Source organism: Schistocerca piceifrons, chromosome 3, assembly GCF_021461385.2.
Source record: "Schistocerca piceifrons isolate TAMUIC-IGC-003096 chromosome 3, iqSchPice1.1, whole genome shotgun sequence".
Lineage (NCBI taxonomy): Eukaryota > Metazoa > Arthropoda > Insecta > Orthoptera > Acrididae > Schistocerca > Schistocerca piceifrons.
The window spans coordinates 571,697,965-571,723,484 of NC_060140.1; the positions used below are offsets into that span (position 1 = coordinate 571,697,965).

Sequence of the window (25,520 nt, forward strand, 5' to 3'; positions counted from 1 at the left end):
GGCTTGTTTTTCAGCCGATGCTTCCATCTGTTCACAAGATGAATGGCAGGTTGTGGGAAGGAGTTTGTCATTGGCTGAAGATCTGGCTCATACTTCCTCAGTGGCATCTCCTCCTCAGTGGCAACCCCCCCCCCCCCCCTCTCACCCTCTTTCTTGCCATCATTTCTGACAAAATCACTACACGACAACAGTGAGGAAGTGTTTTTAGGGGGAGGGGGAGGGAGGAATGTGGTATCATGTACTATTGATAGCATGTCCAGGTTTAGAAGTTGCCAGCAACTCATGTGACTGCACTACCAATCTGCAGCCAGATCCGCGACACACCTTCCTCTGCTCGCACAATCAGTGCCACATGGGGCTGACTTAAAGGAAGCTGCACTGCTCTAGGCTAGTTTCTGTCTGTTAGCTGACTTCTGCCTAAGAACTCAAAGTGCCACAGTAACCTCTGTTGTTATTGTTTATGACAAACCTACCTATCTCAAGGAAACGCAACAGACTGAATTTCAGACTTACTGTTACTCAAGTTAAGTAAAAGGATGTTACTTAAACAGAAAGTGTGCATCTTATTATTCTTGCTCTTTGTCTTAGAACCCACCATCTCCTAGGCATCCACCACTGGGCCAACCAAACACAAATAAAACTCACTCACTCACTCTCTCTCTCTCTCTCTCTCTCTCTCTCTCTCTCTCTCTCTCTCTCTCTCTCTCTCTCTTTACACCTTTACACACACACACACACACACACACACACACACACACACACACACACACACACACACACACACACTGCATTGTATCAACTGACTATATCATGCCATCATGCCATTACTGCAGCTGAAATGGTGTGAGGGGTTGTATTGGGTGGAATGGGTGAGAGGAGGAAGGAAGCAGGAAGCAGAAGGGTGAATTGGGAATGGGTGGCTAACAGATGGGAGGAGCAGACAGAAAAGGTATGACAAACATGACACTGGTTACATTATGATGGAAGACAGAGGGAGTTGTCTGCAGTACACAATGACATGGACAAGTGGATTGCGGGAGAGAGGTAGAAGAAGGAATAAACAGCCTATAGAAAGGAGGATGCGAATGTAGGATGAGTAATGGTAGGATTATGGGTCTATGGAGGTGGGTGTAAGGCAGGGGCTAGCATAGACTATAGCCAGAAGGATTACAGGATTGAAGCACAAGTTGCAAGAACAATTTACTTCTATATAATTCAGAAAAGCTGGTGTTGAGGAGAAGGCTTCAGATTAAACATATTGAGAAGCAGCCACTGAAATGAAGCATGTTGTGTTCAGCAGTGTGTTCTGCCACTGGGTGGTCAGATCTACTCTTGGCCATTCATTTGGGAGGACAGCTAGTTTGTGCTCATGATCACATAAAATGCTGTGTAGAAGTTGCAGCAGAGTTGACATATGGTACAACTTGTTTCACAGGTGGCCCTGCCTCTGATAGGATAGTATATGCTTGTCACTAGACTGGGGTAAATGTGTTGGACAGCTGCATCAGCCAGCTAGGTGTAATGAAAGCCTTGATGACGGATATAGTTAAGTTGTTCTGGTCTAGTATAATATTAAGTGGTGCTGCATCATGTGGTGGTCTTAGGATTGGGGAATATGTCACTCAAGATGGACATAAGTTTGCATAAAGCCAACAGAGAGGTGAAGATCAACATCTAGGGAAGTGGCATGTTTATCTGAGCAGGACCAGATGAGTCTTTAAACTGTGGAGAATGAAGACATTCTGTCTTGGCCATGGGCGTGTATCATGAAGAAGCCACCAGAGAGTCTGAAACACATGAGGGGTTTGGGATTTGGGTAATAAGGAAAGTTTCTTCTAGATGATCCATAAACAGTTGGTGTAGGAGGGTACTATGTGAGTACTCACAGCCACAATGCAGATTTGTTTGTACATTTTACCCCTCAAAACAGTAGTTATGGATAAAGATATAGTGTGTCAGATGTATAAGGAATGAGGTGGTGCACTTGGAGTCCGTATAACACTGGAAGAGTTATTGTTCATTAGCAGCAAGGCCAGGGGCATACTGAATGTTTGTGTATGTGTGGTGCCAACAGTGACAAGTGTAAAATCTCATACACCTTCAGAAGCTGTAGCAGGAATCATTTGGTTATATTATCACCATTTAGTGGCATTGTAGTTACCACTGAGAGTTAGTCATCTATGTAATTTTTATCCAGAGAAGTTTTTGTCACTGGCTTTCTCTAACAAAAAAGGGCCATATGTAGGACTACTTTCCCTGTTGTTGAGTGAAACAGACATATTCATAATTACAGAGCATTTGATACTGATGAAGCTAATAAAACTGGTGATCTCAAAAGGGACATTTTGTCTAAATTATTTATTATTAAATCATACCTTTTTATATTTACAAGTGAGTGTCTCCACTCACCTAGTATCAATGAAATAACACATTTTTTGGTGCAAGTCATCTTTGAATAAAAATATGTTCCATTTGGTAATTGTGACAGGAGAGAAATCTTTGGATGTAAAGTGTTTCATGAGTTAATTTATGCATAAATACAATATTTGCAATGGTATGTACTAGATTCATATTTAACCACCAAAAATGCCTCTAGCCTGATGAGGGTTTCTTCCTTCGTCATTGAGCAAAGCAGATATAATTGTAGTTACGGAATATATGATACTGATAAAATAAATAATAACTGGTAAATGAAACATGTTTACTGTTACCAGTCACAATTTATTTATTGCATTTCCATGGTGCATTTCTGTAGTTTAAACACCTCAATGATTAGATGGATTTATGTGGACTAATACAACAGATGTATGTTGTGTCATCACTTTGGGATACCCTGTAGAAGCCACGAGTTACCCCAAAGCTATAACACAATACACACGTTCCACTGATCCAAATAAAACTACCAGATGATGGAGGTTTTAGCCACTGAAATAGATTGTGACTGGTAACAGTAAACTTGTTTCATTTGATATCAATAGCAGTCACATTAAAGCGTAAACAAAAATTTGATACAAAAAATTGCGAGTTCAACAAAAGCATTTTGCCTAAATTACTAACTATTAATCTCTAGTAGTAGTAGTAGTAGTAGTAGTAGCAGTAGTAGTAGTAGCTCTATTCATCTGTAGATCTCTTTTTACAAGGATATAGGACATGTCAAAGTATTTACAAATTTAGATCAATTTAAAATAAGCTAATTCGTATACACATATATTTACAGACTTCTAGTTAGAGACAATCATTAGATTTACTCCTGGTATACAACACTTTTTTTACACACACACACACACACAAACACACGCTTGTGACCTCTGGGTCATTTTCTGTACTGCAACTTCCCATTTGATATCCTGAAAACTCAGTCAGCAACCCTCCATAATGAGTGACATGTTGAGCATTGTGCATAGCTGGGGGGGTAAGTATTTCTAGAAAGGAAAACAGAAGGAAAAAAACATACAGTGAAGGTGTTATGTGGAATGTTGGATATTTTATAGCCATTATTATTATTATTATTATTATTATTATTATTATTATTATTATTACTATTACTATTATTATTATTACTTACTTGTATAACATTTTTTGTCAAATCTCTACTCTGTTTTAGCTAAGCAATCCTTCAATGTATAAAATGTATTGCACAACAGGTACTTCTTAGCTGCCTTTTTAAATAGGTGTATTTTTGCAATTTCTTTAATCTCTTTTGGTAATTTATTAAAGTTTTATTCCTTGGTAGAAAATGCTGTTTTGAGTTTTATGGTTATTTTTTCTTGGTAAATGTAAGTTGAGTCTATCTCTTGTTGCATGGTCATGGACAGAGCTGTTTGTGCAGTAATTAGCAATGTTATTTTTGATGTGTACAACTGACTGATAAATGTATTCACATGGAGCAGTGAAAATCCCGTGTTTGGAACAGATCTTTACAATGGGCTTGACTAGTATTTTTGGTTATTATTCGTATGGTTCTTTTCTGGAGTTTGAGAATTGTGTTCATATTTTGTGCATCTGTTCCCCAAAAAAAGAATGCCATAGCTAAGAATTGAGTTTACATATGGATAATGTGTAACTAGAAGACACAGCATGTTACACACTGATGATAGGATTCTAAGGGCATAACATGCTGATGACACTCTGTTTGCAAGTACCTTTGTGTGTTCACACCATTTCAACTGAGAATCAATATTCATTCCCAGAAATTTTGCATTTGTTACACCATCTATAGATGTGCCATCTACATTTAATTTAACATTGTCATTTTTCCTCTTCAAACTGAAATTCATTGCATTAGTTTTCTTTATGTTCAATGTCACTTTATTGCTTATTGACCAGTCATAAACTTCCTTGAGAGCTTCATTTGCTTTCTTGGCAAGGAGTTCTCTTGTTTTCTCAGTGACTACAATATTGCTGTCATCAGCAAAGAAAAGTTTTTCACCATGAGTAACACTACTGGGAAAGTCATTAATGTGTATCAGGAACAGTATTGGTCCTAATATGCTACATTGCGGAACCCCTATATTAATGTATTTTGGTTCTGATAAGTGTTTTACTAAATGTTTAGATCTATTTGAAGTATTAACTGTTAGGTATGATCGAAACCAGTCATTAGCTCCCCCTCTTATTCCTAATGCTTATTTAATAGAATCTTGTGGTTGACTGTATCAAATGCCTTAAAAGATCCAAAAATATGCCTGTGACATATCCATCTTTATCAAGAGCATCAAGTACAACTTTTGTGAATCCTACTATTGCCGACTCCGTATTTTTGCCACTTCAGAAGCCAAACTGTGATTCGCTCAAAAGATTGTATTTATTCAGGTAATTCATTAATCTGCCTTTCATAATTGCTTCTATTATTTTTGAGAACAGTGACAGCAGGGAAATGGGCCAGTAATTTTCTATGTCTTCTGCATTATCTTTCTTAAGTAAAGGTACAACTCTTGCCTGTTTTAACTGCTCTGGAAATGTCCCTGATGTGAAGGATTCATTTATTATATTTGTTAAGGGGCCTTGTGTAATCCCTATGCATTGTTTCAGTACACACACTGATACTTCATCTAAGCCTACTGACACTTTATTTTTTAGTTTTTGAACAGTTTTATTGACTTCATTCTCTGTGGTTGTATTTAGTGCAACATTATTTATGGGTGTTATATTTGTTTGGGGGAATTTTTTCTGTACCTTCTCTGCAATACTTGAAAAATGCTCATTTACATAGTTTGCTAAGTGTTGTGGATCATTGATTACTTTATCCCCCTCCCTTAACAGTATGTTATTCTGCATTTGTTGCCTCTCCCCGTTTCCTTTTTTATAACATCCCAGACTGCTTTGCTTTTATTCTCTGCATTATATATTATTTTGTCATTAAATGACTTTTTTGCAGCAATCAGCACCTTCCTATAGACCTTTTTGTATCTATGATAGAAATTTAAGAATTCTGAATCACTGCAAATCTTTTTCATGGAACTGAGGTGTTTAAGTGTTTGGGAGGACTTCTTAATACCTGCTGTTATCCGTCTGTTTTTGTGAGATGTTGATACAGACATGCATACTTTTGGAAATACCTTTTCAAAGTTCAATTTAAACAATGTGGATAATTTAGAGAATTTCATATTCACATTGGTTTCCTTATACACTTCATCCCAGCTTTGTTTTTCTAGTCTTTTGAAAAAAGTTTTATTTTGGTTTCTGACAGATGTCGCTTGTAGACTTGCAGTTTAGGGAATGCTTCAATGCCTGATTTTACTGTTGAAATTTGACAGAGATTGTCTGAGATCTTTTACAGCTACATCACATTTTTCCTTGTCCATATTTGTGGCCACATGGTCAATTACTGATGAAGTCATTGTAGTAACCCTTGTTGCATTATTGACCAATAGGGACATGCCAAAACTTTGAAGGATGTTTATGAAGGTGCTGCTGGATTCATTTATGATATTAATGTTGATGTTAATGTCCCTACACAGAATTATGTTGACCTTTGTACTTGAGACTTTATTTAGAACTTCTGTTAACTTATTGAAAAAAGTGTCCACACTACCACTGGGAGATCCACACACAAAAAAAAAAGATTAATTTCTTGGTGATGTCAAGCCCTGTTAATTCAATAGCTGATATTTCAAAGTGTTTGTCTTCACTTACTGTACTGAGGTCATGTCTTGATTTGAAATGTGTTTCTTTTCTGATATAAATGCATGATCCTCCACCCGTTGAAGTAGTTCTGCAGTAAGAGTTTGCCTTTTCATACAATGATAATACTACATGTTGGATTTCTGTGCCTTACATCAGTGCTCAGTAATACAAACTACTGTACAGTTCAAAGATTGGAGCTCAACTTCTAATATTTGTATTTTATATTTTATTGATTGCATGTAAGTCTGTAAAATGCCCCATGTTACTCTTTCCAATGGTTTGTTTTTCTTCGTGACATCTGGTATATGTGATATTTGAGGTGTTAAAATCTGTTTTGTGAGTGATTGTTTCAGTATTTTTTAAAGTGCTGGAGATACTCTTTAGGCAGGGGAACCTGTTGTCTGGATTTATCCTAAAAAAGACCTACTTTTCCTACCTATGACAACAGGTATTTGACCATGTGTGGCCCAAGATCCACCCCCTACACTTTCATAAATCAGCTGTACCAATCTTCCCTTCCCAGTCCTGTTTAGGTGTAGGCCATGCCTAGTGAAACACTCTCTGTTGACAGTCCCGATGGGCACTAGAGAAACATGAGCAAAGTTGGCTGTCCTCAGGGCCATCACTAACCCCTGACTGGTTCGCCTCACAGCTCCATCAAGGTATGGTCGATCATGATGCCGGAACAGCTCAATAAAGTGTATGTTGGTGCCATGAGCCAGGGAAACTACACTCCTGGAAATTGAAATAAGAACACCGGGAATTCATTGTCCCAGGGAGGGGAAACTTTATTGACACATTCCTGGGGTCAGATACATCACATGATCACACTGACAGAACCACAGGCACATAGACACAGGCAACAGAGCATGCTCAATGTCGGCACTAGTACAGTGTATATCCACCTTTCGCAGCAATGCAGGCTGCTATTCTCCCATGGAGACGATCGTAGAGATGCTGGATGTAGTCCTGTGGAGCGGCTTGCCATTCCATTTCCACCTGGCGCCTCAGTTGGACCAGCGTTCGTGCTGGATGTGCAGACCGCGTGAGACGACGCTTCATCCAGTCCCAAACATGCTCAATGGGGGACAGATCCGGAGATCTTGCTGGCCAGGGTAGTTGACTTACACCTTCTAGAGCACGTTGGGTGGCACGGGATACATGCGGACGTGCATTGTCCTGTTGGAACAGCAAGTTCCCTTGCCGGTCTAGGAATGGTAGAACGATGGGTTCGATGACGGTTTGGATGTACCGTGCACTATTCAGTGTCCCCTCGACGATCACCAGTGGTGTACGGCCAGTGTAGGAGATCGCTCCCCACACCATGATGCCGGGTGTTGGCCCTGTGTGCCTTGGTCGTATGCAGTCCTGATTGTGGCGCTCACCTGCACGGCGCCAAACACGCATACGACCATCATTGGCACCAAGGCAGAAGCGACTCTCATCGCTGAAGACGACACGTCTCCATTCGTCCCTCCATTCACGCCTGTCGCGACACCACTGGAGGCGGGCTGCACGATGTTGGGGCGTGAGCGGAAGACGGCCTAACGGTGTGCGGGACCGTAGCCCAGCTTCATGGAGACGGCTGCGAATGGTCCTCGCCGATACCCCAGGAGCAACAGTGTCCCTAATTTGCTGGGAAGTGGCGGTGCGGTCCCCTATGGCACTGCGTAGGGTCCTACGGTCTTGGCGTGCATCTGTGCGTCGCTGCGGTCCGGTCCCAGGTCGACGGGCACGTGCACCTTCCGCCGACCACTGGCGACAACATCGATGTACTGTGGAGACCTCACGCCCCACGTGTTGAGCAATTCGGCAGTACGTCCACCCGGCCTCCCGCATGCCCACTATACGCCCTCGCTCAAAGTCCGTCAACTGCACATATGGTTCACGTCCACACTGTCGCGGCATGCTACCAGTGTTAAAGACTGCGATGGAGCTCCGTATGCCACGGCAAACTGGCTGACACTGACGGCGGCAGTGCACAAATGCTGCGCAGCTAGCGCCATTCGACGGCCAACACCGCGGTTCCTGGTGTGTCCGCTGTGCCGTGCGTGTGATCATTGCTTGTACAGCCCTCTCGCAGTGTCCGGAGCAAGTATGGTGGGTCTGACACACCGGTGTCAATGTGTTCTTTTTTCCATTTCCAGGAGTGTATCTTGTCCAAGTCACCACCTATGTCATATGCCCCATCTCTGTCCAAACTGTTTCCTGCCCCACCCACTATCACTACATGGTCCTCTTTTGTAAAGTCCTTACATAAAGACCCTAAAGACCCTAGGTCCTCTATTAAATGACTTAGCCCTATATTTGGCTTGAAGATAGTGGTGGCCTGGAGCGCTGCCTCTAAGCTTTCCTTAACTGAGGGCCTACACCACGCCCATGGCTACTACCTAGCAGCAGCACTTTCGTCTTCCTAAGACTTTGTACGTTCCTAGGCTTCTTGGCCTCGGTTGAAGTGTGCTGCACATTTCCTGCTCCTCGTTCTACCTGAGGCTCTTCTCCACTTAACTCTGGCAGTGGTAGATACCTGTTTTTGGTGTTGATGATAAAACTGTCAGATCGTGTTCTCCTTTCTTCCTACCTCCTACCAGCTGCCAGTTCCCAACCACCCTCCTCCCCCTATTTCCCTTGATCCTTATGAGTTCCTTCCTTGTTTCCTCCAACTGTGCCTGAAGGGCACAGACTTTCCTTTACTGTTCCCCAGTCAAAATATTCCTACTGCATACTCTACAGTTCCAGGACAGAGCCTCTTTTGTTCTCCCAACATTCTCCCCACTGCATCCCTCCCAGTGAAAATATTTCCTACAAGATTAGCAACAAATCCCTCTACTCACTGCCCTATAACAGATCCCACATTTCTCACTCATGGTCAGTTTTGAAAGAATAATTAAGATTAAAGAATGTTTTAAATTTGTCAAGGATGCGAGTTTGGCTGTGCGTAAACAAAAAATGACACAAAGGTCTTATTTGAGGTGGTTGTTCTTTTTGTACTGACTTAGAGATACAATGACGGAAGAATGAATTTGTTATTAATTTGATTTTAGCGAATTTACATTATCAGGTGTGTTTGGTCAGGTTTTTAAACGTTTATAACTCAGTAAATTTAGGCCTAGATTGCTTCTATGTAAGTAGTAAACAATATGAAATGTGTTGGTTAAATACGATTTAGAAATGTTTAATTACACTTTTATTGCAACAATAGACACTGATAAAACTAGTAGCTGTCTATTTAAATGAATTTTGTACTATCAAGAAAACTTGTATAGAATTTTTTGTGTTTATGTCATGGAAAATTTCGGGTTATGTCGCAATTATCAGGACTTCAGCTAAAGAACAAGTTTTTTCAAGAACAAGCACTGCTGGGACGCTAATATTCAGTTGTGTGACAAGAACGGACACTACAGCAAGTATACTAAACAAAGAAAATTTAAGTTTCACACTATTTCCTCTTAAATAAGTTCTTTTAGTGGACGAAGAAAATACCTGTGATCTCACTCGGCGGCCATTTACAGCTGAGTGGCTCCACCCACCTAGTATGAATAATACTTTTGATAGCTTTGTGAGGAAGTAATGTTCTAATAAAAATCTAGGTGATAATATGGTCTGATCATTCAGAGATGGTGAAGACAATGGGTTGGAGGTGTTTGTCTACATGAGCCCAGATTTTTTCCCAGAGAGCACAGCAACTCGCTACAATGGGATGTCCAGGTGTGTGTGTGTGTGTGTGTGTGTATATGTGTGTGTGTGTGTGTGTGTGTGTGTGTGTGTGTGTGTGTGTGTGTGCGTGCATGCGTGCGTGTGTGGAAGGGAGGGGGGGTACTTGAGGGGGAGATGATGGATTTGAGGAGAAATCCTGTGATAAGCCTAAGGATTTGAGTAGGGACTGTAGAATGTGTTGGACTTCTGGAATGGGATCATTGCAGTGGAACTGACAGGTGGAACAGACAGCTGGCAGATACCTTCTGTCAGATAATCACTGTTCTTCATCATACAGTGATGAAGCCTTTGTTTGCAGGGAGGATAATAAAATTGGTGTCTGTCTTAATGGTGTGGATAGCCGTTCTTTCCTCCATCAAGGGAGCTGTGTCAACATTATTTTTGATCTGGATCCACAGCATTGACAGCTTCTTATCTATCCATCATCATGTTGACATCCAGTCCCAAATCCACTCCTTGTCCTCCTCAACTCAAATAGTTACCTTTTTGTATGTATAAAATGAGTTTCTCCCTGCATAAAAGATGTTCACACAATTTAACAGGAGTGCAGTTCATTGATGTCTTTGACGACTATCAATATTGCTGTGATTGTGCCTTGAAAATGTAGTGTGTTCACCTGTCAAAATATGCCATTGCATTATCCCTGAAAAGTACTTCCATTTTAACAGCTGTCACCCATTCCACATCTACAACCTCGTCAGTTTGAGGCAAGCATAGATAGTGAGAAGAATGACTTATTCCTATGTGTCGATAGTTCTGCCAGAGACTTCACAGACACCTGCCCAGTAAGTCCAGAAAGAGATTTCCAATGTCATTTCTTCTGTGACCTCAGGTAACCCTTCATCATTGTGTACCAGCCACTCAACAGCTCTCCACTTATCATGGTATCCACATCTATACACATATTCTGCAAGTCACCATGTGGAGCGTGGTGTCTATAGGCCTTCACATGAGCCTTAATTTCTCTTGTCTTATATTCATGGCCATTATGCAAAATGTATATTGGTGGTGGTAAAATTGTTCTGCAGTCCTCTTGAAATGCTGGTTCTCTAAATTTTCTCAATAGTGTTCCTCAGAAATCTATCATTTGAGTTCCTGAAGCATCTCGGCAATACTCATTTGTTGTTGGAACCTACCAGTAACTAATCCAGCATTCCTTTTCTAAAATGCTTAAATGTATTCCTTCAATACAACTTGGTGTTTCTCACAAGCACTAGAGCAGTACTCAAGAATGGGTGACACTAGTGTCCTGTCCACTCTCCTAAAATTCTCTCAAGTTGACCATTTTCTCCTACTTATCTGCATTCATTTACATTTTTTTACATTTAGATCTAGCTTGCTTGTTCCATTTCATATCACTTTACAACATTATGTCCAAATATTCAATGGATATGAATGTGTCAAGTAGCACACTACTAATGCTGTGTTAGAACATTATGGGATTGTTTTTCCTACTTGTCTGCATTAACGCACATTTTTTTACGTTTAGAGCTAGCTGCCACTCATCACACCACTAGAAATTTTGTGTAAGGCAGCTTGTATTCTCCTACAGTCACTTAATGACAATACCTTCCCAAACATCACAGTATCATCAGTAAACAGCTGCAGACTGTTGTGCAATCTGTCTGTCATATCATTTGTGTATAAAGAGAATAACAGCACACTTGTCACACAGTTCTGGGACACTCCTGATGATACTCTTGTCTCCCATGAACACTCACCATCAAAGACAACATAAAGGGTTCTATTACTTAAGAAGTCTTTGAGCCACTTGCATACCTGGGAACCTGTTCCATATATCTGCACCTTTGTTAACAGTCTGCATTGGGGCATTGTGTCAAACATTTTTTGGAAATCCAGGAATATGGAATCTGCTTGTTGCCAATCATTCATAATTTACATGATATCGTATGAGAAAAGAACAAACTGAGTTTCACATGAGTGATGGTTTCTTAAACCATGCTAATTTGTGGACAGGATCAAAAGGTTGAAGGAAGTTTACTATCACCCATGTCTTGAAAAACTAAACACACTGTTCACTAGAACTTTGACTATCTCTCACTATCTCTTAAGATGACAGTTGCCTTACGCATAACCCCACCATCAAAGTGAACTCCATTGCCCACCTAACATACACAACATCCATTCCTAGAAGAGGATTCTACTGTTACATAGAAGTCAGTGGTGTGGTGTAGGTCAACAGTTGCAGAAGAAATTAGGTGAGGTGTGTACCAAGTCACATGCATTTTTAGACCGTGTTCTGGACTCATTATGGTGATGGAAGAATTAAGGAGATTTGTGTAAGGATTTTATTGAAGAGGAGTAAGTAGTGATAGCAGGAAGGGCTGGGAATGGTCTTGGCAGGGATTGGGCTTATGGTATAGTCAGTGGCTTGGACATGATTGCTACTTAAGCTAGGACTACATGTTTGCTTTGTACACCTGACTCAGTGTTGCAATTAGCCCTGTTCCAACAGTGCTGTGAGGCAAGATAATCTGAGACTTAAGAGGGTGCTGATGACTGCTGACAAGGCTTACATTTAGGTGGTGCCAGGTGAAAGTATCAGTACACCAGAACATACTAGTCATGACCTACAGCTAAATAAATCTGGAAAGGAATGGTTGGTAAAGCTTATAAGTGTCATTATAGTAGGCAAAATCATGCTAATTGTAGGTTTCTACTTAATGGCTTACTGCTTATTTGTCAAATATGTGTATAGTATTGACACATGATGACATTACATTACAAACTCCCTCTCCTCTCCCCACGCCTCCCCCCACATAATAACTACACCCCATTTTGATGTTAACATAAGTGCTATTACCAATTATGACTCTGCTGGCACTGTGGCCTAGTTCACACCATATTATTAATTCTGTTCCACAATGCCTGTGATAATTTTGTTTTTTATCTCTTGATGATGCCACTCTGGCTTTATTATACTACAATACAATTTAGACAGGTATGTTTTATCACATTTTTAAGCATGTATTCTGTATGTAAGTAATTGGTACCATTTCATTTTGTCATAATTTACTGTTTACAGGATGTAGATGGTCTATTAGTTGTATTGTTTTTCCTGCAGATCTGAAGATGGTCACTATAGATCAAAACCAATAGCCTGAGAACAGTTTTTGTGATTGTGAAATGAAATTAAAGAAACAAATACTACACCTCCTAGCTCACTGGTTTTATTCAGGACTGTCCCAGCTTGTGATACTCTGAATAAGCTAGATGCACATTGAATTTTTCCTGTTGTATACAAGATGTTTCGGACATGATGGTCAATATTCAGAGATATGACAGGGATGATCATTCAAAACAAAAATGTCAAGTAACATGGGCTCTAAAACATATACCTACAGAGCTATGAACAATTTTTGATCTTTGATACTGTAAAACAAATCTCTTGTACTGAAAGCTTTCCATATTTTGGGAAATGGTATTACAGAACAAAACAAAAAAAAAATGTGCAGTAAACATGTGCTCTAAAATGCATACCTTGAAAGTTATAAGCACTTGTTCATTAGAAGAGTTGTGTTTCAAAGTAGTGAAGATGAACAAGTGCTCGTAGCTCTTAAGGTATGCATTTTAGAGCACATGTTTACTACAGGGCATTTTTTTTTAGTCCATACTACCACTTCCCAAAATATGGAAAGCAAAGAGCTTGCAGTAGAAGAGATTTGTGTCACAGTAAGATCAAGAATTGCTCATAGCTCTTGAGGTATGCATTTTAGAGTCCATGTTTACTTGACCTTTTTTGTTTCGAATGATCATTCCTGTCATATCCCTAAATACTGACCATCACTTCTGAAACATCCTGTAAATAAAATATCACTGTTAAATATCATTATACAAAAGATGACAGCAAAAGTCTAAATAATTATCATTCAGTCTCCACAATAACACCTTCTTTCAGAACATTTGAGAAAATAATTAACTCAGGTGTAGAGCAACACTTCAGGAAAACCAGTTTACTTAGAATGTCACCACTCAGGTACCAGGAGAGTTGATTGACTGATTACCATTTATATATTTACTCACCAAATATGATAAACCTTAGATAATAAAACATTAGTGTCTGGTATTTTTTCAGTTTGTTCAAGGCATTAGATTGTTTGGATTATGATACTCTCTTAGAAAACCTAAAAGTGTGTGGCACTGAATGTTTCACAAACAAATACCTACCAAAAAGAATGAAATAAAAATGGTGCTGGATTAATCAAACACTACTATAAAGAGAGAAAATTTTGGAGGTTTGGGGAGAAACCCAAAGAAAGTCTCATGGGCTTTAATTTTAGATCCGCTCCTATTCCTTGTATTTGTGGTGACCTTCCACTTAATGTACACTAAGAAAATTTAGTATTTTCTGCATACAACAAATTAATTTTGTTAGAGAGAAAGAAATAGAAATTCCAAGAATTATTAAGTTATTCTCTAAAAACAGACTCACACTTAATTGTGAATAATAGAGCATATTCAGTACTGTACAACACACACAATGACACCAAAAATTAATGTAACATGTGGAAAGTAGGCTTAAAAAGGGTACAATAATCAATGTTTTTGGTATGTACATATTGATGAGTAAGGGAATAAATGTTACTGAACAATTCAAACAGCTAAATTCAGTGAGTTTTGCTCTTTATATAATTGCTAGTTTTGGAATAAATTACTGAATGACAATTTGAAAAGAATGATGATGTCCACAGTTATAATACTAGCAGAAAAAATGACTCTTTAGTGAATTTGTCAGTGGCTAAGAAATACACTGATGGAAAAAATTGCAGTACCAAGAAGGAGATGATTAAGATAAATGAAAGTTGGTAGGTGTGTTTCTACATTTGAAGGAAGATATCTATTCAGATTTCATGCCAGTCACATAAGAGTGGCACTTGTATTGCCACTATTGAGGATGCACATCAGGTTTGTTTTAAATACGTGTTGCGATGGTTCTGAGTATTAGTTACCTTTGAGATTGGACATAGTGAGGTGATGTTGGTCAAGAATCCCTTTAAGATGATGAAGATGCCATTGAGTTTGAACGAGATTGTGTAATGGGGCTATGAGAAGCTGGATATTCTTAATGCAATATTGCAGAAAGACTTGGCAGGACTGTAGTCACTGTATGTGACTGCTTGCAGCGGTGGTCATGAAGAGCTACAGTCACAGGAAGACAGTCTCCAGATGACCACATATCACTACCAAGAGGGGAGATTGTCATGTTCAGTGTATGGTTGTGGCACATTGTACTGCATCTGCAGCAGCAATTCAAGCAGCAGTTGGCACCACAGTGACACAACAAACTGTTATAAATTGGTTACTTCAAGGTTAGCTCCACGCCAAATGCCCTGTAGCATGCATTCCACTTATCCCAAGCCACTGCTGTTTGTGACTTCAGTGGTGTCACTGGAGGGCAGAGTGGAGGTCTGTTGTGTTTTGTGATAAAAGCCAGTTCTGTCTTGGTTCCAGTGATGGCCATATGTTGGTTAGGAGAAGGCCAGGTGAGTGCCTGCACCCAACCTGTCTACAGCCTAGACATAATGGACCTACATATGGAGTTATGATCTTGGGAGCAATTTTGCATGAAAGCAAGAGCACTCTTGTGATTATACCACATGCCCTGATTGCAAATTTGTGCATCAGACTGGTGATTCAACCCACTGTGCTGCCATTCATGAACAGTCTTCCAGGGGGTGCTTTCCAAAAGGGTAACACATACCCAGACAACAGTATTGTAAGCCACCATGCTCTACAGAGTCTCAATATGTTGCCTTGGCCTGCTCAATCACGAGATCTATCCAGTTAAGCATGTATGGGACATCATCAGATGATAACTCCAGTGTCATCCACAACCAGCATTAACCATCCCTGTATCGACCAACCAAGTATAACAGGAATGGAACTCCATCTCACAAAATGACATCCAGCACCTGTGTGAAACAATGCATGCACATTTGCATGCAACTGTTAAACAGTCTGAGGGATACACCAGTTATTAATGTATCAGCATTTCACATTTGCAATGGATTTTCTCACAGTAACATTAACTGTATTCTTGCAGTGTTAATCACATAAATATGTTACCTGGACAAATGTATTCCCATAATTTCATTACTCTTCATTCATTATTTATTTGTATTGTGATTTTTTTATGTCACAGTATCGTCAAGCATTTCCCCAATAACATAAAATGTTGACAGGTAGCAACATAATTTTTATATCTAGCCTAAAATCATTACTTGTAAACAACTACTTCTATTCCATAAATGAATATTACTAAAATAAAAAACTAAATTTAAGTGAATTACAATTTATATGAGTATTGTTAAAGATTAATATTGTTCAATTATGTTTATCATGTGGATGTAGACTGAAACTTCCTGGCAGATTAAAACTGTGTGCCAGACCGAGACTCAAACTCGGGACTTTTGCCTTTTGCGGGTAAGTGCTCTGCCATCTGAACTACCCAAGCACGACTCATGACCCGTCCTCACAGCTTCAAATCTGCCAGTAACTCGTCCACTACTTTCCAAACTTCACAGAAGCTCTTCTGCGAACCTCGAAGAACTAGCACTCCTGGAAGAAAGGATATTGCAGAGACATGCTTAGCCACAGCCTGGGAGATGTTTCCAGAATGAGATTTTCACTTTGCAGTGGAGTGTGTGCTGTTATGAAACTTCCTGGCAGATTAAAACTGTGTGTTGGACCGAGACTCGAAATTGGGACCTTTGCCTTTTGCAGGCAAATGCACTACCATCTGAGATATCTGAGCATGACTCACGTCCCGTCCTTACAGCTTCAAATCTTCCAGTACCTCGTCTCCTATGGTCTGGCACATAGTTTTAATTTGTGAGGAAGTTTCATATCAGTGCACACTCCACTGCAGAGTGAAAATCTCATTCTGGAAACATCCCCCAGGCTGTGGCTAAGCCATGTCTCCGCAATATCCTTTTCTTGCAGGAGTGCTAGTTCTTCAAGGTTCACAGAAGTGCTTCTGTGAAGTTTGTTAAGTAGAAGACGAGGTACTGGCAGATTTGAAGCTGTGAGGACAGGTTGTGAGTTGTGTTTGGGTAGCTTAGATGGTAGAGCACTTGTCCACGAAAGGCAAAGGTCCTGAGTTCAAGTCTCAGTCCAGCACACAGTCTTAATCTGCCAGGAAGTTTCGTGTCAGCACACACTCTGCTGCAGAGTGAAAATCTCATTCTGGATGTTGACGTTTCCAGTGTATGCTGCTATTGAAAAACTCTTTGATTTTTCAGCTAGATGGCAGTAGTGTTAGGTGTCATGTCATTTCAATGAGTGTCATACTAATCATCTTCACCAGAGGATGATGAGTATGACAATGTTGATATGTGACAGTATCTTTATGCTGGCACCCGATGAAAACCTGGGAGCTTTTGCAACTGAGTGCTTCATTTGTTTCTAACCAAGCAAGTTGTCTACATGATAAACATAAATGAAGAAGCAACTGAAAAATAAATGCTCCAAATATTAACAATATTAATACATTCATTCATATTCAATGGACACCATTGTGATATTTAATAATGTGTAATTATCGGTCATGTAGCCATATTTACAAAAATTTCACGTGTACGTATCCCGTAAACTGAGTCGCTCCACATCATTTGATAAAAATCTTGCAAATGATGCACAGAACACATGCCAGTTACTGCAAAAGACATTGAATTTGGTGATGCCATACAGATTCTAACAACCCCAGGTGCTTACTATAACTTAAAACATTACCTGCTGGTTGCCTGTATCTTGCCTTGCTCTGCTAATCAACTATGACTGACCAGAATGTAAAAATCTGGCCTTTAGGAGTCACAATTTTTATATGTGACACTAAATTTTGTGCACTTAATAACTTGTCCAGAACAAATCTTTCACTCTGCAAATTAGTGTATGTTGTGATGAAACTACTTGACATACCAAAATCATCTCTATGAACTTACTTTAATCTGATTCAAACAGTTTTGAGAAACATGATGGCTTTTTGAATCTGCTATAATGACAGGTGCAACTATCCAATCATCTTCTGTCATATTTACTTTGTAGTTCATACCCTACCCCCTCCTCTCCAGCCCTCCATTCCAGACATATGTAACACTAAGTCTGTCTCACTCCCCAATTAAAAAAGCATGTATTTACACTGGATAGTATTGAAATAGTTCTTCAAAAATAACAAACAAAAAACAATTAATTATAAACTTACAATAGTACATTTTATTCTTTATCTTACTCCTGGTGATGAGGTACATTACAATCACAATGGAACACATTATGACAGCTGCTACAACCAACATTACTGCAGACTCAGATGACTGTAATATATTGTTGAAAGCATATGCTATTGGTCCAGCCAAGAGGCACAATCCTGCCACTGTTACAGTGGGACTCCACACTGTATGTACCTGTAAGATAATTGGTTATAACTACAGAGAATAAAACAACTCACAAAAGTGCTTTCTAAGAACCATTTTAGATACTGAGAATTAAGAATTTTACTTGTGAGATGTGTATAGTATATTTCTCAGGAATCTCAAAAAGATATGAGGCTTTGAGTTCCCAAACTGAACATTCTTTGTTACTATAAAGATGGGTAATGAAAGAATTATGCACTAACAGAAGAAGACATCATCTGCTTGAGCCTAAGGAATCATCTATATGAAAGCTTTACATTTAAGGGTTCCAATGTCCACCTTCTATTGTTTATAGATTAAATCAGATATACTTTTTGTTCCATAGATCCACTGTGAGGAGATCATCCAGGATGTAGAGCACATCATACAAAAACAATAAATAATATATATTTACAAAAAATATAGGTGTGCTAATGTCTCTTCCATAGACCTTAATTAAAATGGTCCTTTCACATGTAAAATAAGCCAAATAATATTAAATATATTTTCCCCATTGGGTGCCTCCCCAGGTGGCAGGTAGTGGAAAGCCTCCCAGACGTTGTTGCTAACAGGGAAATGAAATACCCAGGTTGGTCAAAATACCAACTAAGGCCATTAGTGTCTGTTTTGGCATCCAGCAGCTAGTGGTCAGCATCTGGTCACCAAGGTGGTGCAGCTGCTACAAATGTGTCTTGATCTCAGCAATCAACTCTTTAACATTTGTCATCTCCAAAAGAGATCACCACATTGTCCACCCCTGGCAGCTGAGTGGTCAGCGTGACAGAATGTCATACCTAAGGACCTGGGTTCGATTCCTGGCTGGATTGGAGATTTTCTCCACTCAGGGACTGGGTGTTGTGTTGTTCTTATCATCATCATTTCAACCCCATCGACATGCAAGTTGCCGAAGTGGCATCAACTCGAAAGACTTGCACCAGGCAAATGGTCTACCCAACAGGAGGCCCTAGCCACATGGCATTTACATTTTATTTATCACCACAATCACCTTCAACTTGAAAATATCATGATGAAACAACTGGAAGAATATCCACAACCCAGGCACCAGTATATATGTCGGACTTTCCTGGTCATCCGATGACCAGGAACATCATCAGAAGGAGAAGAATCAGAGCGTCTTGAAACCTCTTCACAAACACTATATTGGCACATACAACACAACTGCATCACTCAAGATAGGCAAACTCAAACAGCTTACAGATGTTCTGGAAAAATTTTGCATCAAAATCCTCATATTACAAGAGACGTGTTTCACAGACGAAAACCACTTCAACACAGAAAACTAGAGGACATACAAAGGAAAACCTGCTGTCAGAAGAGGAACACTGAAAATGTTTGGCACAGGATTTGCGATTCACAAATCAGTCATAGACAACATCCTACATTTCACTTCAGTACCAGAAAGAGTCTCTACAATAACCTTCAAATCAGGAAACAAAAGATACACGATCATCAATGCACATGCACTGACAAAGACCACAAGAAGTCAAAGACTTTTGGGAGGACATGGAAGAAATAGCACATAAAATACGACAAAGACATCTTAAAATTGTATTAGGAGACTTCAATGCACAACTAGGAAAGAAGAAGAAGTACAAGCAAATCACATGTCCATACACAGCACACAAATGCATCAACAAGAATGGCAACATTTCATACTTTACAGTCAAAGTTTTAGTTTAAAAATTATGTCAATGCAATTTCAAAAGCCAAAACAAAAACTCACAACATGGAAAATGCCAAAAAATGTATGGGGAGAATTTCAAATAGATCACACAGCCATCACAAGCAAAAATAAAAGTGAACTTCTGAATGGGAGGACACGCAAAGGATTCTTCAAGTCTGACCATTACTTGCTACAAGTAAAAATTTGGCCAATCCCAATAAACAGAAAGACAACACAGAAAAAAATTATAAGACCACCCCCAGAATACTTAAAGATAAACAAATACACGATTATTGAAGAAATTAATCAAAGTTCAACAGAAAATTGGACAGAGGTCTCTAAGACAATTCAGAATAAAATGCATTGGGGTCAATCTCCTAGGAAACAAAAACATAGATGGTGGAACACAACTTTTGATCAGACCCACTGAACATAGAATCCAGGACTCGAAGAAGTTTAGCTGCAACAGAACAAAAGAGACATGGCAAGATTTCCACAAAGTCCAGAAAAGTTGTTAATAATCTGTATAATTCTTCGTCCCAAAAAGTATGTGTTATGTCCTTGATGCTGGAGTGACTTCTACAGTAATTTTAGTATTGTACAGTTTCTCACCCTGAGCACCATATGTCAGCACCGTCACTTGAAATTATGACTGCTGAACTTTTTCTTCCCATTATTTTTGTATTTTATGCTGTCACATATGTTGTTTCTTGTTAATAATGGTCAGTTAATGTCACAATCTTGAAGTACACTTCTTTTTCATCATCATCTTAGACAGTTTCCAGCCACTGGCTGGGTCTGTCGGGAACACAAGCCTCTCCATCGTGTTCTGTCTTTCCACCATTCCCCCTCTTCCACCTTCGTCCAGTTCTCTCCTCTTCTCGTCACACATTCCTTCACTCCCTTCACCCATCTATCTCTTGGTCTTCCTCTGGGCCTCTTCTTTGTATATCTTTAAATTTGTCATGAAAAATTTTTGGAATTCTAATGCTGCTTATTAATCCTTGGCTCAGACTTCTTTTCCTGATGCAGAATTCTTTTTATAAGATGGCTGCCATGTGCGAGGGTTTCACAGAATGTTATTAGATGTCTTCTGGATCTGCAGAACTCTCATCCTCCTTATTCCTCAGAATATAAAGGTACCTACATTACCCAAGCCTACTTCAATGAGTAGTCATAGACTTGAGTGTGACAAACAGTTTTATTGCTGTATTTATATACAATAGACCTTTCAAATGTAAAGGATCTCAAATCACAATCTATCTTCTATCCAACTGACATTCCCTTTTTATACAACAATGTTAACGTTTTTCCAAGAAAGACATCTACTTGATGTATTCCGTGGAGAAACATATGGCCTGGGTCTCTCTGATACCACATGTAGAAGTATGAAACCATAATTTCCTTACAGATGGTGCTAGCTGTCAGTGTAGGGTCCACCAGACTGCGTCTGCAGTGCCATCTGCTTCCTGTAATGGCTGATGATGAATGTTGACACACAATAACACAAGTTCCGTACATCGGTATCTATTTCAAACCTGTAAACATGTCGAATTTTGTGCTTACGAACAACAATTTGCAGACAGCATTGGTTTTCTATTATCATTTGAAGAAAACTGCTGCAGAATCACACTGAATATTTGTCAAAGCTTTTGGCGAACATGCTCTTGGGAAAACACAGTGTTTCAAGTGGTTCAAAAAATTCAAAAGTGATTTTTACATGAGAAACAATGATCATGGGGAACCACTGAAAAAGTTTGATGACAATGAATTGCAGGCCTTACTGGATGAAGATGATACTCAACAGGAACTCACAGAACAACTGAATGTGACTCAGAAAGCCATTTCTCTTTGGTTGAAAGCTATGGGAAAGGAGCAGAAACTAGGAAAATGGGTTCCACTTGAACTAAATGAAAGACAGGAAGCAAACTGAAAGACCAATTGTGAAATGCTGCTCACCAGATACAAAAGGAGTTGTTTCTCCATTGAATAGTGACGTGATGAAAAACGGATATGCAGGGTGTTACAAAAAGGTACGGCCAAACTTTCAGGAAACATTCCTCACACACAAATAAAGAAAAGATGTTATTTGGACATGTGTCCAGAAACGCTTAATTTCCATGTTAGAGCTCATTTTAGTTTCGTCAGTATGTACTGTACTTCCTCGATTCACCACCAGTTGGCCCAATTGAAGGAAGGTAATGTTGACTTCGGTGCTTGTGTTGACATGCGACTCATTGCTCTACAGTACTAGCATCAAGCACATCAGTACGTAGCATCAACAGGTTAGTGTTCATCACGAACGTGATTTTGCAGTCAGTGCAATGTTTACAAATGCGGAGTTGGCAGATGCCCATTTGATGTATGGATCAGCACGGGGCAATAGCCGTGGCACGGTACGTTTGTATCGAGACAGATTTCCAGAACGAAGGTGTCCCGACAGGAAGACGTTCGAAGCAATTGATTGGCATCTTAGGGAGCACGGAACATTCCAGCCTATGACTCGCGGCAGGGGAAGACCTAGAACAACGAGGACACCTGCAATGGACGAGGCAATTCTTTGTGCAGTTGACGATAACCCTAATGTCAGCGTCACAGAAGTTGCTGCTGTATGGAGAGTGCTACGGGAGAACCAGTTGTTTCCGTACCATGTACAGCGTGTGCAGGCACTATCAGCAGCTGACTGGCCTCCACGGGTACACTTCTGCGAATGGTTCATCCAACAATGTGTCAATCCTCATTTCAGTGCAAATGTTCTCTTTACGGATGAGGCTTCATTCCAACGTGATCAAATTGTAAATTTCCATAATCAACATGTGTGGGCTGATGAGAATCCGCACGCAATTGTGCAATCACGTCATCAACACAGATTATCTGTGAACGTTTGGGCGGGCATTGTTGGTGATGTCTTGATTGGGCCTCATGTTCTTCCACCTATGCTCAATGGAGCACGTTATCATGATTTCATACGGGATACTCTACCTGTGCTGCTAGAACATGTGCCTTTACAAGTATAACACAGCATGTGGTTCATGCACGATGGAGCTCCTGCACATTTCAGTCGAAGTGTTCGTACACTTCTCAACTACAGATTCGGTGACCGATGGATTGGTAGAGGCGGACCAATTCCATGGCCTCCACGCTCTCCTGACCTCAACCCTCTTGACTTTCATTTATGGGGGCATTTGAAAGCTCCTGTCTACGCAACCCCAGTACCAAATGTAGATACTCTTCGTGCTCGTATTGTGGATGGCTGTGAAACAATACGCCATTCTCCAGGGCTGCATCAGCGCATCAGGGATTCCACGCGACGGAGGATGGATGCATGTATCCTCACTAACGGAGGACATTTTGCACATTTCCTGTAACAAAGTGTTTGAAGTCATGCTGGTACGTTGTGTTGCTGTGTGTTTCCGTTCCATGATTAATGTGATTTGAAGAGAAGTAATAACATGAGCTCTAACATGGAAAGTAAGCGTTTCCGGACACATGTCCGCATAACAAATTTTCTTTCTTTGTGTGTGAGGAATGTTTCCTGAAAGTTTGGCCATACCTTTTCGTAACACCCTGTATTTTGAGAATCCTAAGCATTGTAAATCATGGGTGAATCCAGGCAAACCATCAATATCCAATGCAAGACCAAATCGCTTTGGAAAGAAGACAGTGCTCTGTGTTTGGTGGGATTAGACGGATGTGATCTATTATGAGGCACTAAAACCTGGTGAAACCATTAACAATGATCGCTACCAACAGCAAATGGTCGATTTAAATCTAGCATTGTGTGAAAAATGACCAGAATGTGGAAAAGACAACACAAAGTCATATTTCTCCATGATAATGCCCTATCACAAACAGAAAAATGGATCGAGGCATTCAGTTGGGAAATACTAGAGCATGTAGCTTATTCTCCAGACTTGGCTACATCTGATTGTCATCTATTCGCTGACTGGTTCGCTTCAAAAAAAGAACTGTTTCCTCCCCCCCCCCCCCCCCCCCCCCCTCCCCCCACCCTCCTGATCGTGGCATTCATAGCCTGTCAGATTGGTGGCAGAATGTATAAATAGCAATGAAGATTATTTTGAATAAAATATTGTTTATCAGTTTCAAACAACAGACATGTAATTATTGCAACCAATTCCAGTTTCATACTTCTACATCTGGTACATTTGTGCTGCAGTCAGAGAGTCTGTCACTACAAGCACAAAATCACATAAAGCCCAACAAATACTTCAAACATAAATTACAAAATACATGCAGAAACTTAATCTAGTACATGTTAAATAAACAGATAATTGATTTACAAAATCAAAACTTTATTTAATGGTATCTTATACTAAATCCATGCAATTATATAGTGCTTTTGTTCATTCATAATCAATGCTGAGAATACAGAAATTTTAAATCAAGCACGATATTCATGAGGAGCTCCCAAACTAAAACTTCAAACTTTTTCTACCCTCTCAACACTCACCTGTCAACATTAACATAACACTGTGTTACTCCATGTGCATCTTTTCAGGGGGGCATTTGGTCCTGACTTTATTTTTACGGATGACAATGTATGACCATATTGAACAGCACAGGTGGAGGAGCTCTTGAAATAAGAGGATATTTGGCAAATGGATTGGCCTACCTCTTCCCCTGACTTGAATCCCATTGATGTGAGATGCATTGGGGAGATATATTGTATCACATCTACATGTGTCAATAGCCATCCAGCAGTTGTCGACCATGCTGGCGGTGGAATGGAATGCTCTGCCACAAGAAATCCTTACCAACCTTGTGACCATGATGGAAGCACACTGCAGAGCATGCAGTGCCACCAATAGTGATCACACACCCTATTAAGAACCACATCCCACCATCTGCAGTTGCTGGGCGACTGTCATGAACCTTTCAGTAAAAATGTCATTTCTATTTGTCTCATCATGTATTTCTTTCAGTTACCTTCTGTATTATACTGTAGCAGTTCTTTCAATGTGTGGTACATCTTTCATTGAGTTATGTTACTTGGAAGTGACACACTATGTAAAAGTTATTCCTCCTTGAATTTTGCACACCAGTGTAGGTTTTTGCAGCAAAGAATTGAGAACAATATGGTGTATTTAAATCATAAATGAAACCATCCTGCTTTGAGAAAAATAGTGTGTCGCATTACTTGTTGAACAACTCTTACAAAATTACTCTATGCTCTGCCAAAGAGTTTAAGAATATAGTTAACTACCTCAAAATCAAAAACTCTTGTGTAATTGATAACACTGCAACTAAAGCAGTAAAATTTTATTCTTCTCGTATACACAATGTACTCAGTCACACATGCAGCACAGTAGTGTTTCGAGAATTTCTGCATAATTCTAGAACCACTCAGCCTTTCACTATCTCAAACACATGATATTTTAGATGTGATTGTGGGATCACAGAATCCTACCCACTGCGCATCACATGTTTGTGTGTGCAGATTTGAAATTCAGTTGCGAGAAGAATGTAGATGCGGCAGTCGAACGGCAGCAACAAGTACTTGTCGGGCGATCCATTGAAGTTTTAGTGAAAGTGTATGGAAGAACCATGGAACTCCTATGTTATTC

General features: G+C 39.8%; 1 protein-coding gene across 2 annotated transcripts in view; it reads right to left on the reverse strand.

Annotated features, from left to right (window-relative positions):
* Positions 1–25,520, reverse strand: part of LOC124790050 (transmembrane 6 superfamily member 1-like) — a 203,056-nt gene that overhangs the window by 118,800 nt on the left and 58,736 nt on the right. For both annotated transcript variants that reach the window (XM_047257611.1, XM_047257610.1), the window contains exon 2: positions 18,065–18,263. In XM_047257611.1, coding sequence (XP_047113567.1) covers positions 18,065–18,263 — 199 coding nt within the window. The remainder of the gene's footprint in view (positions 1–18,064; positions 18,264–25,520) is intronic.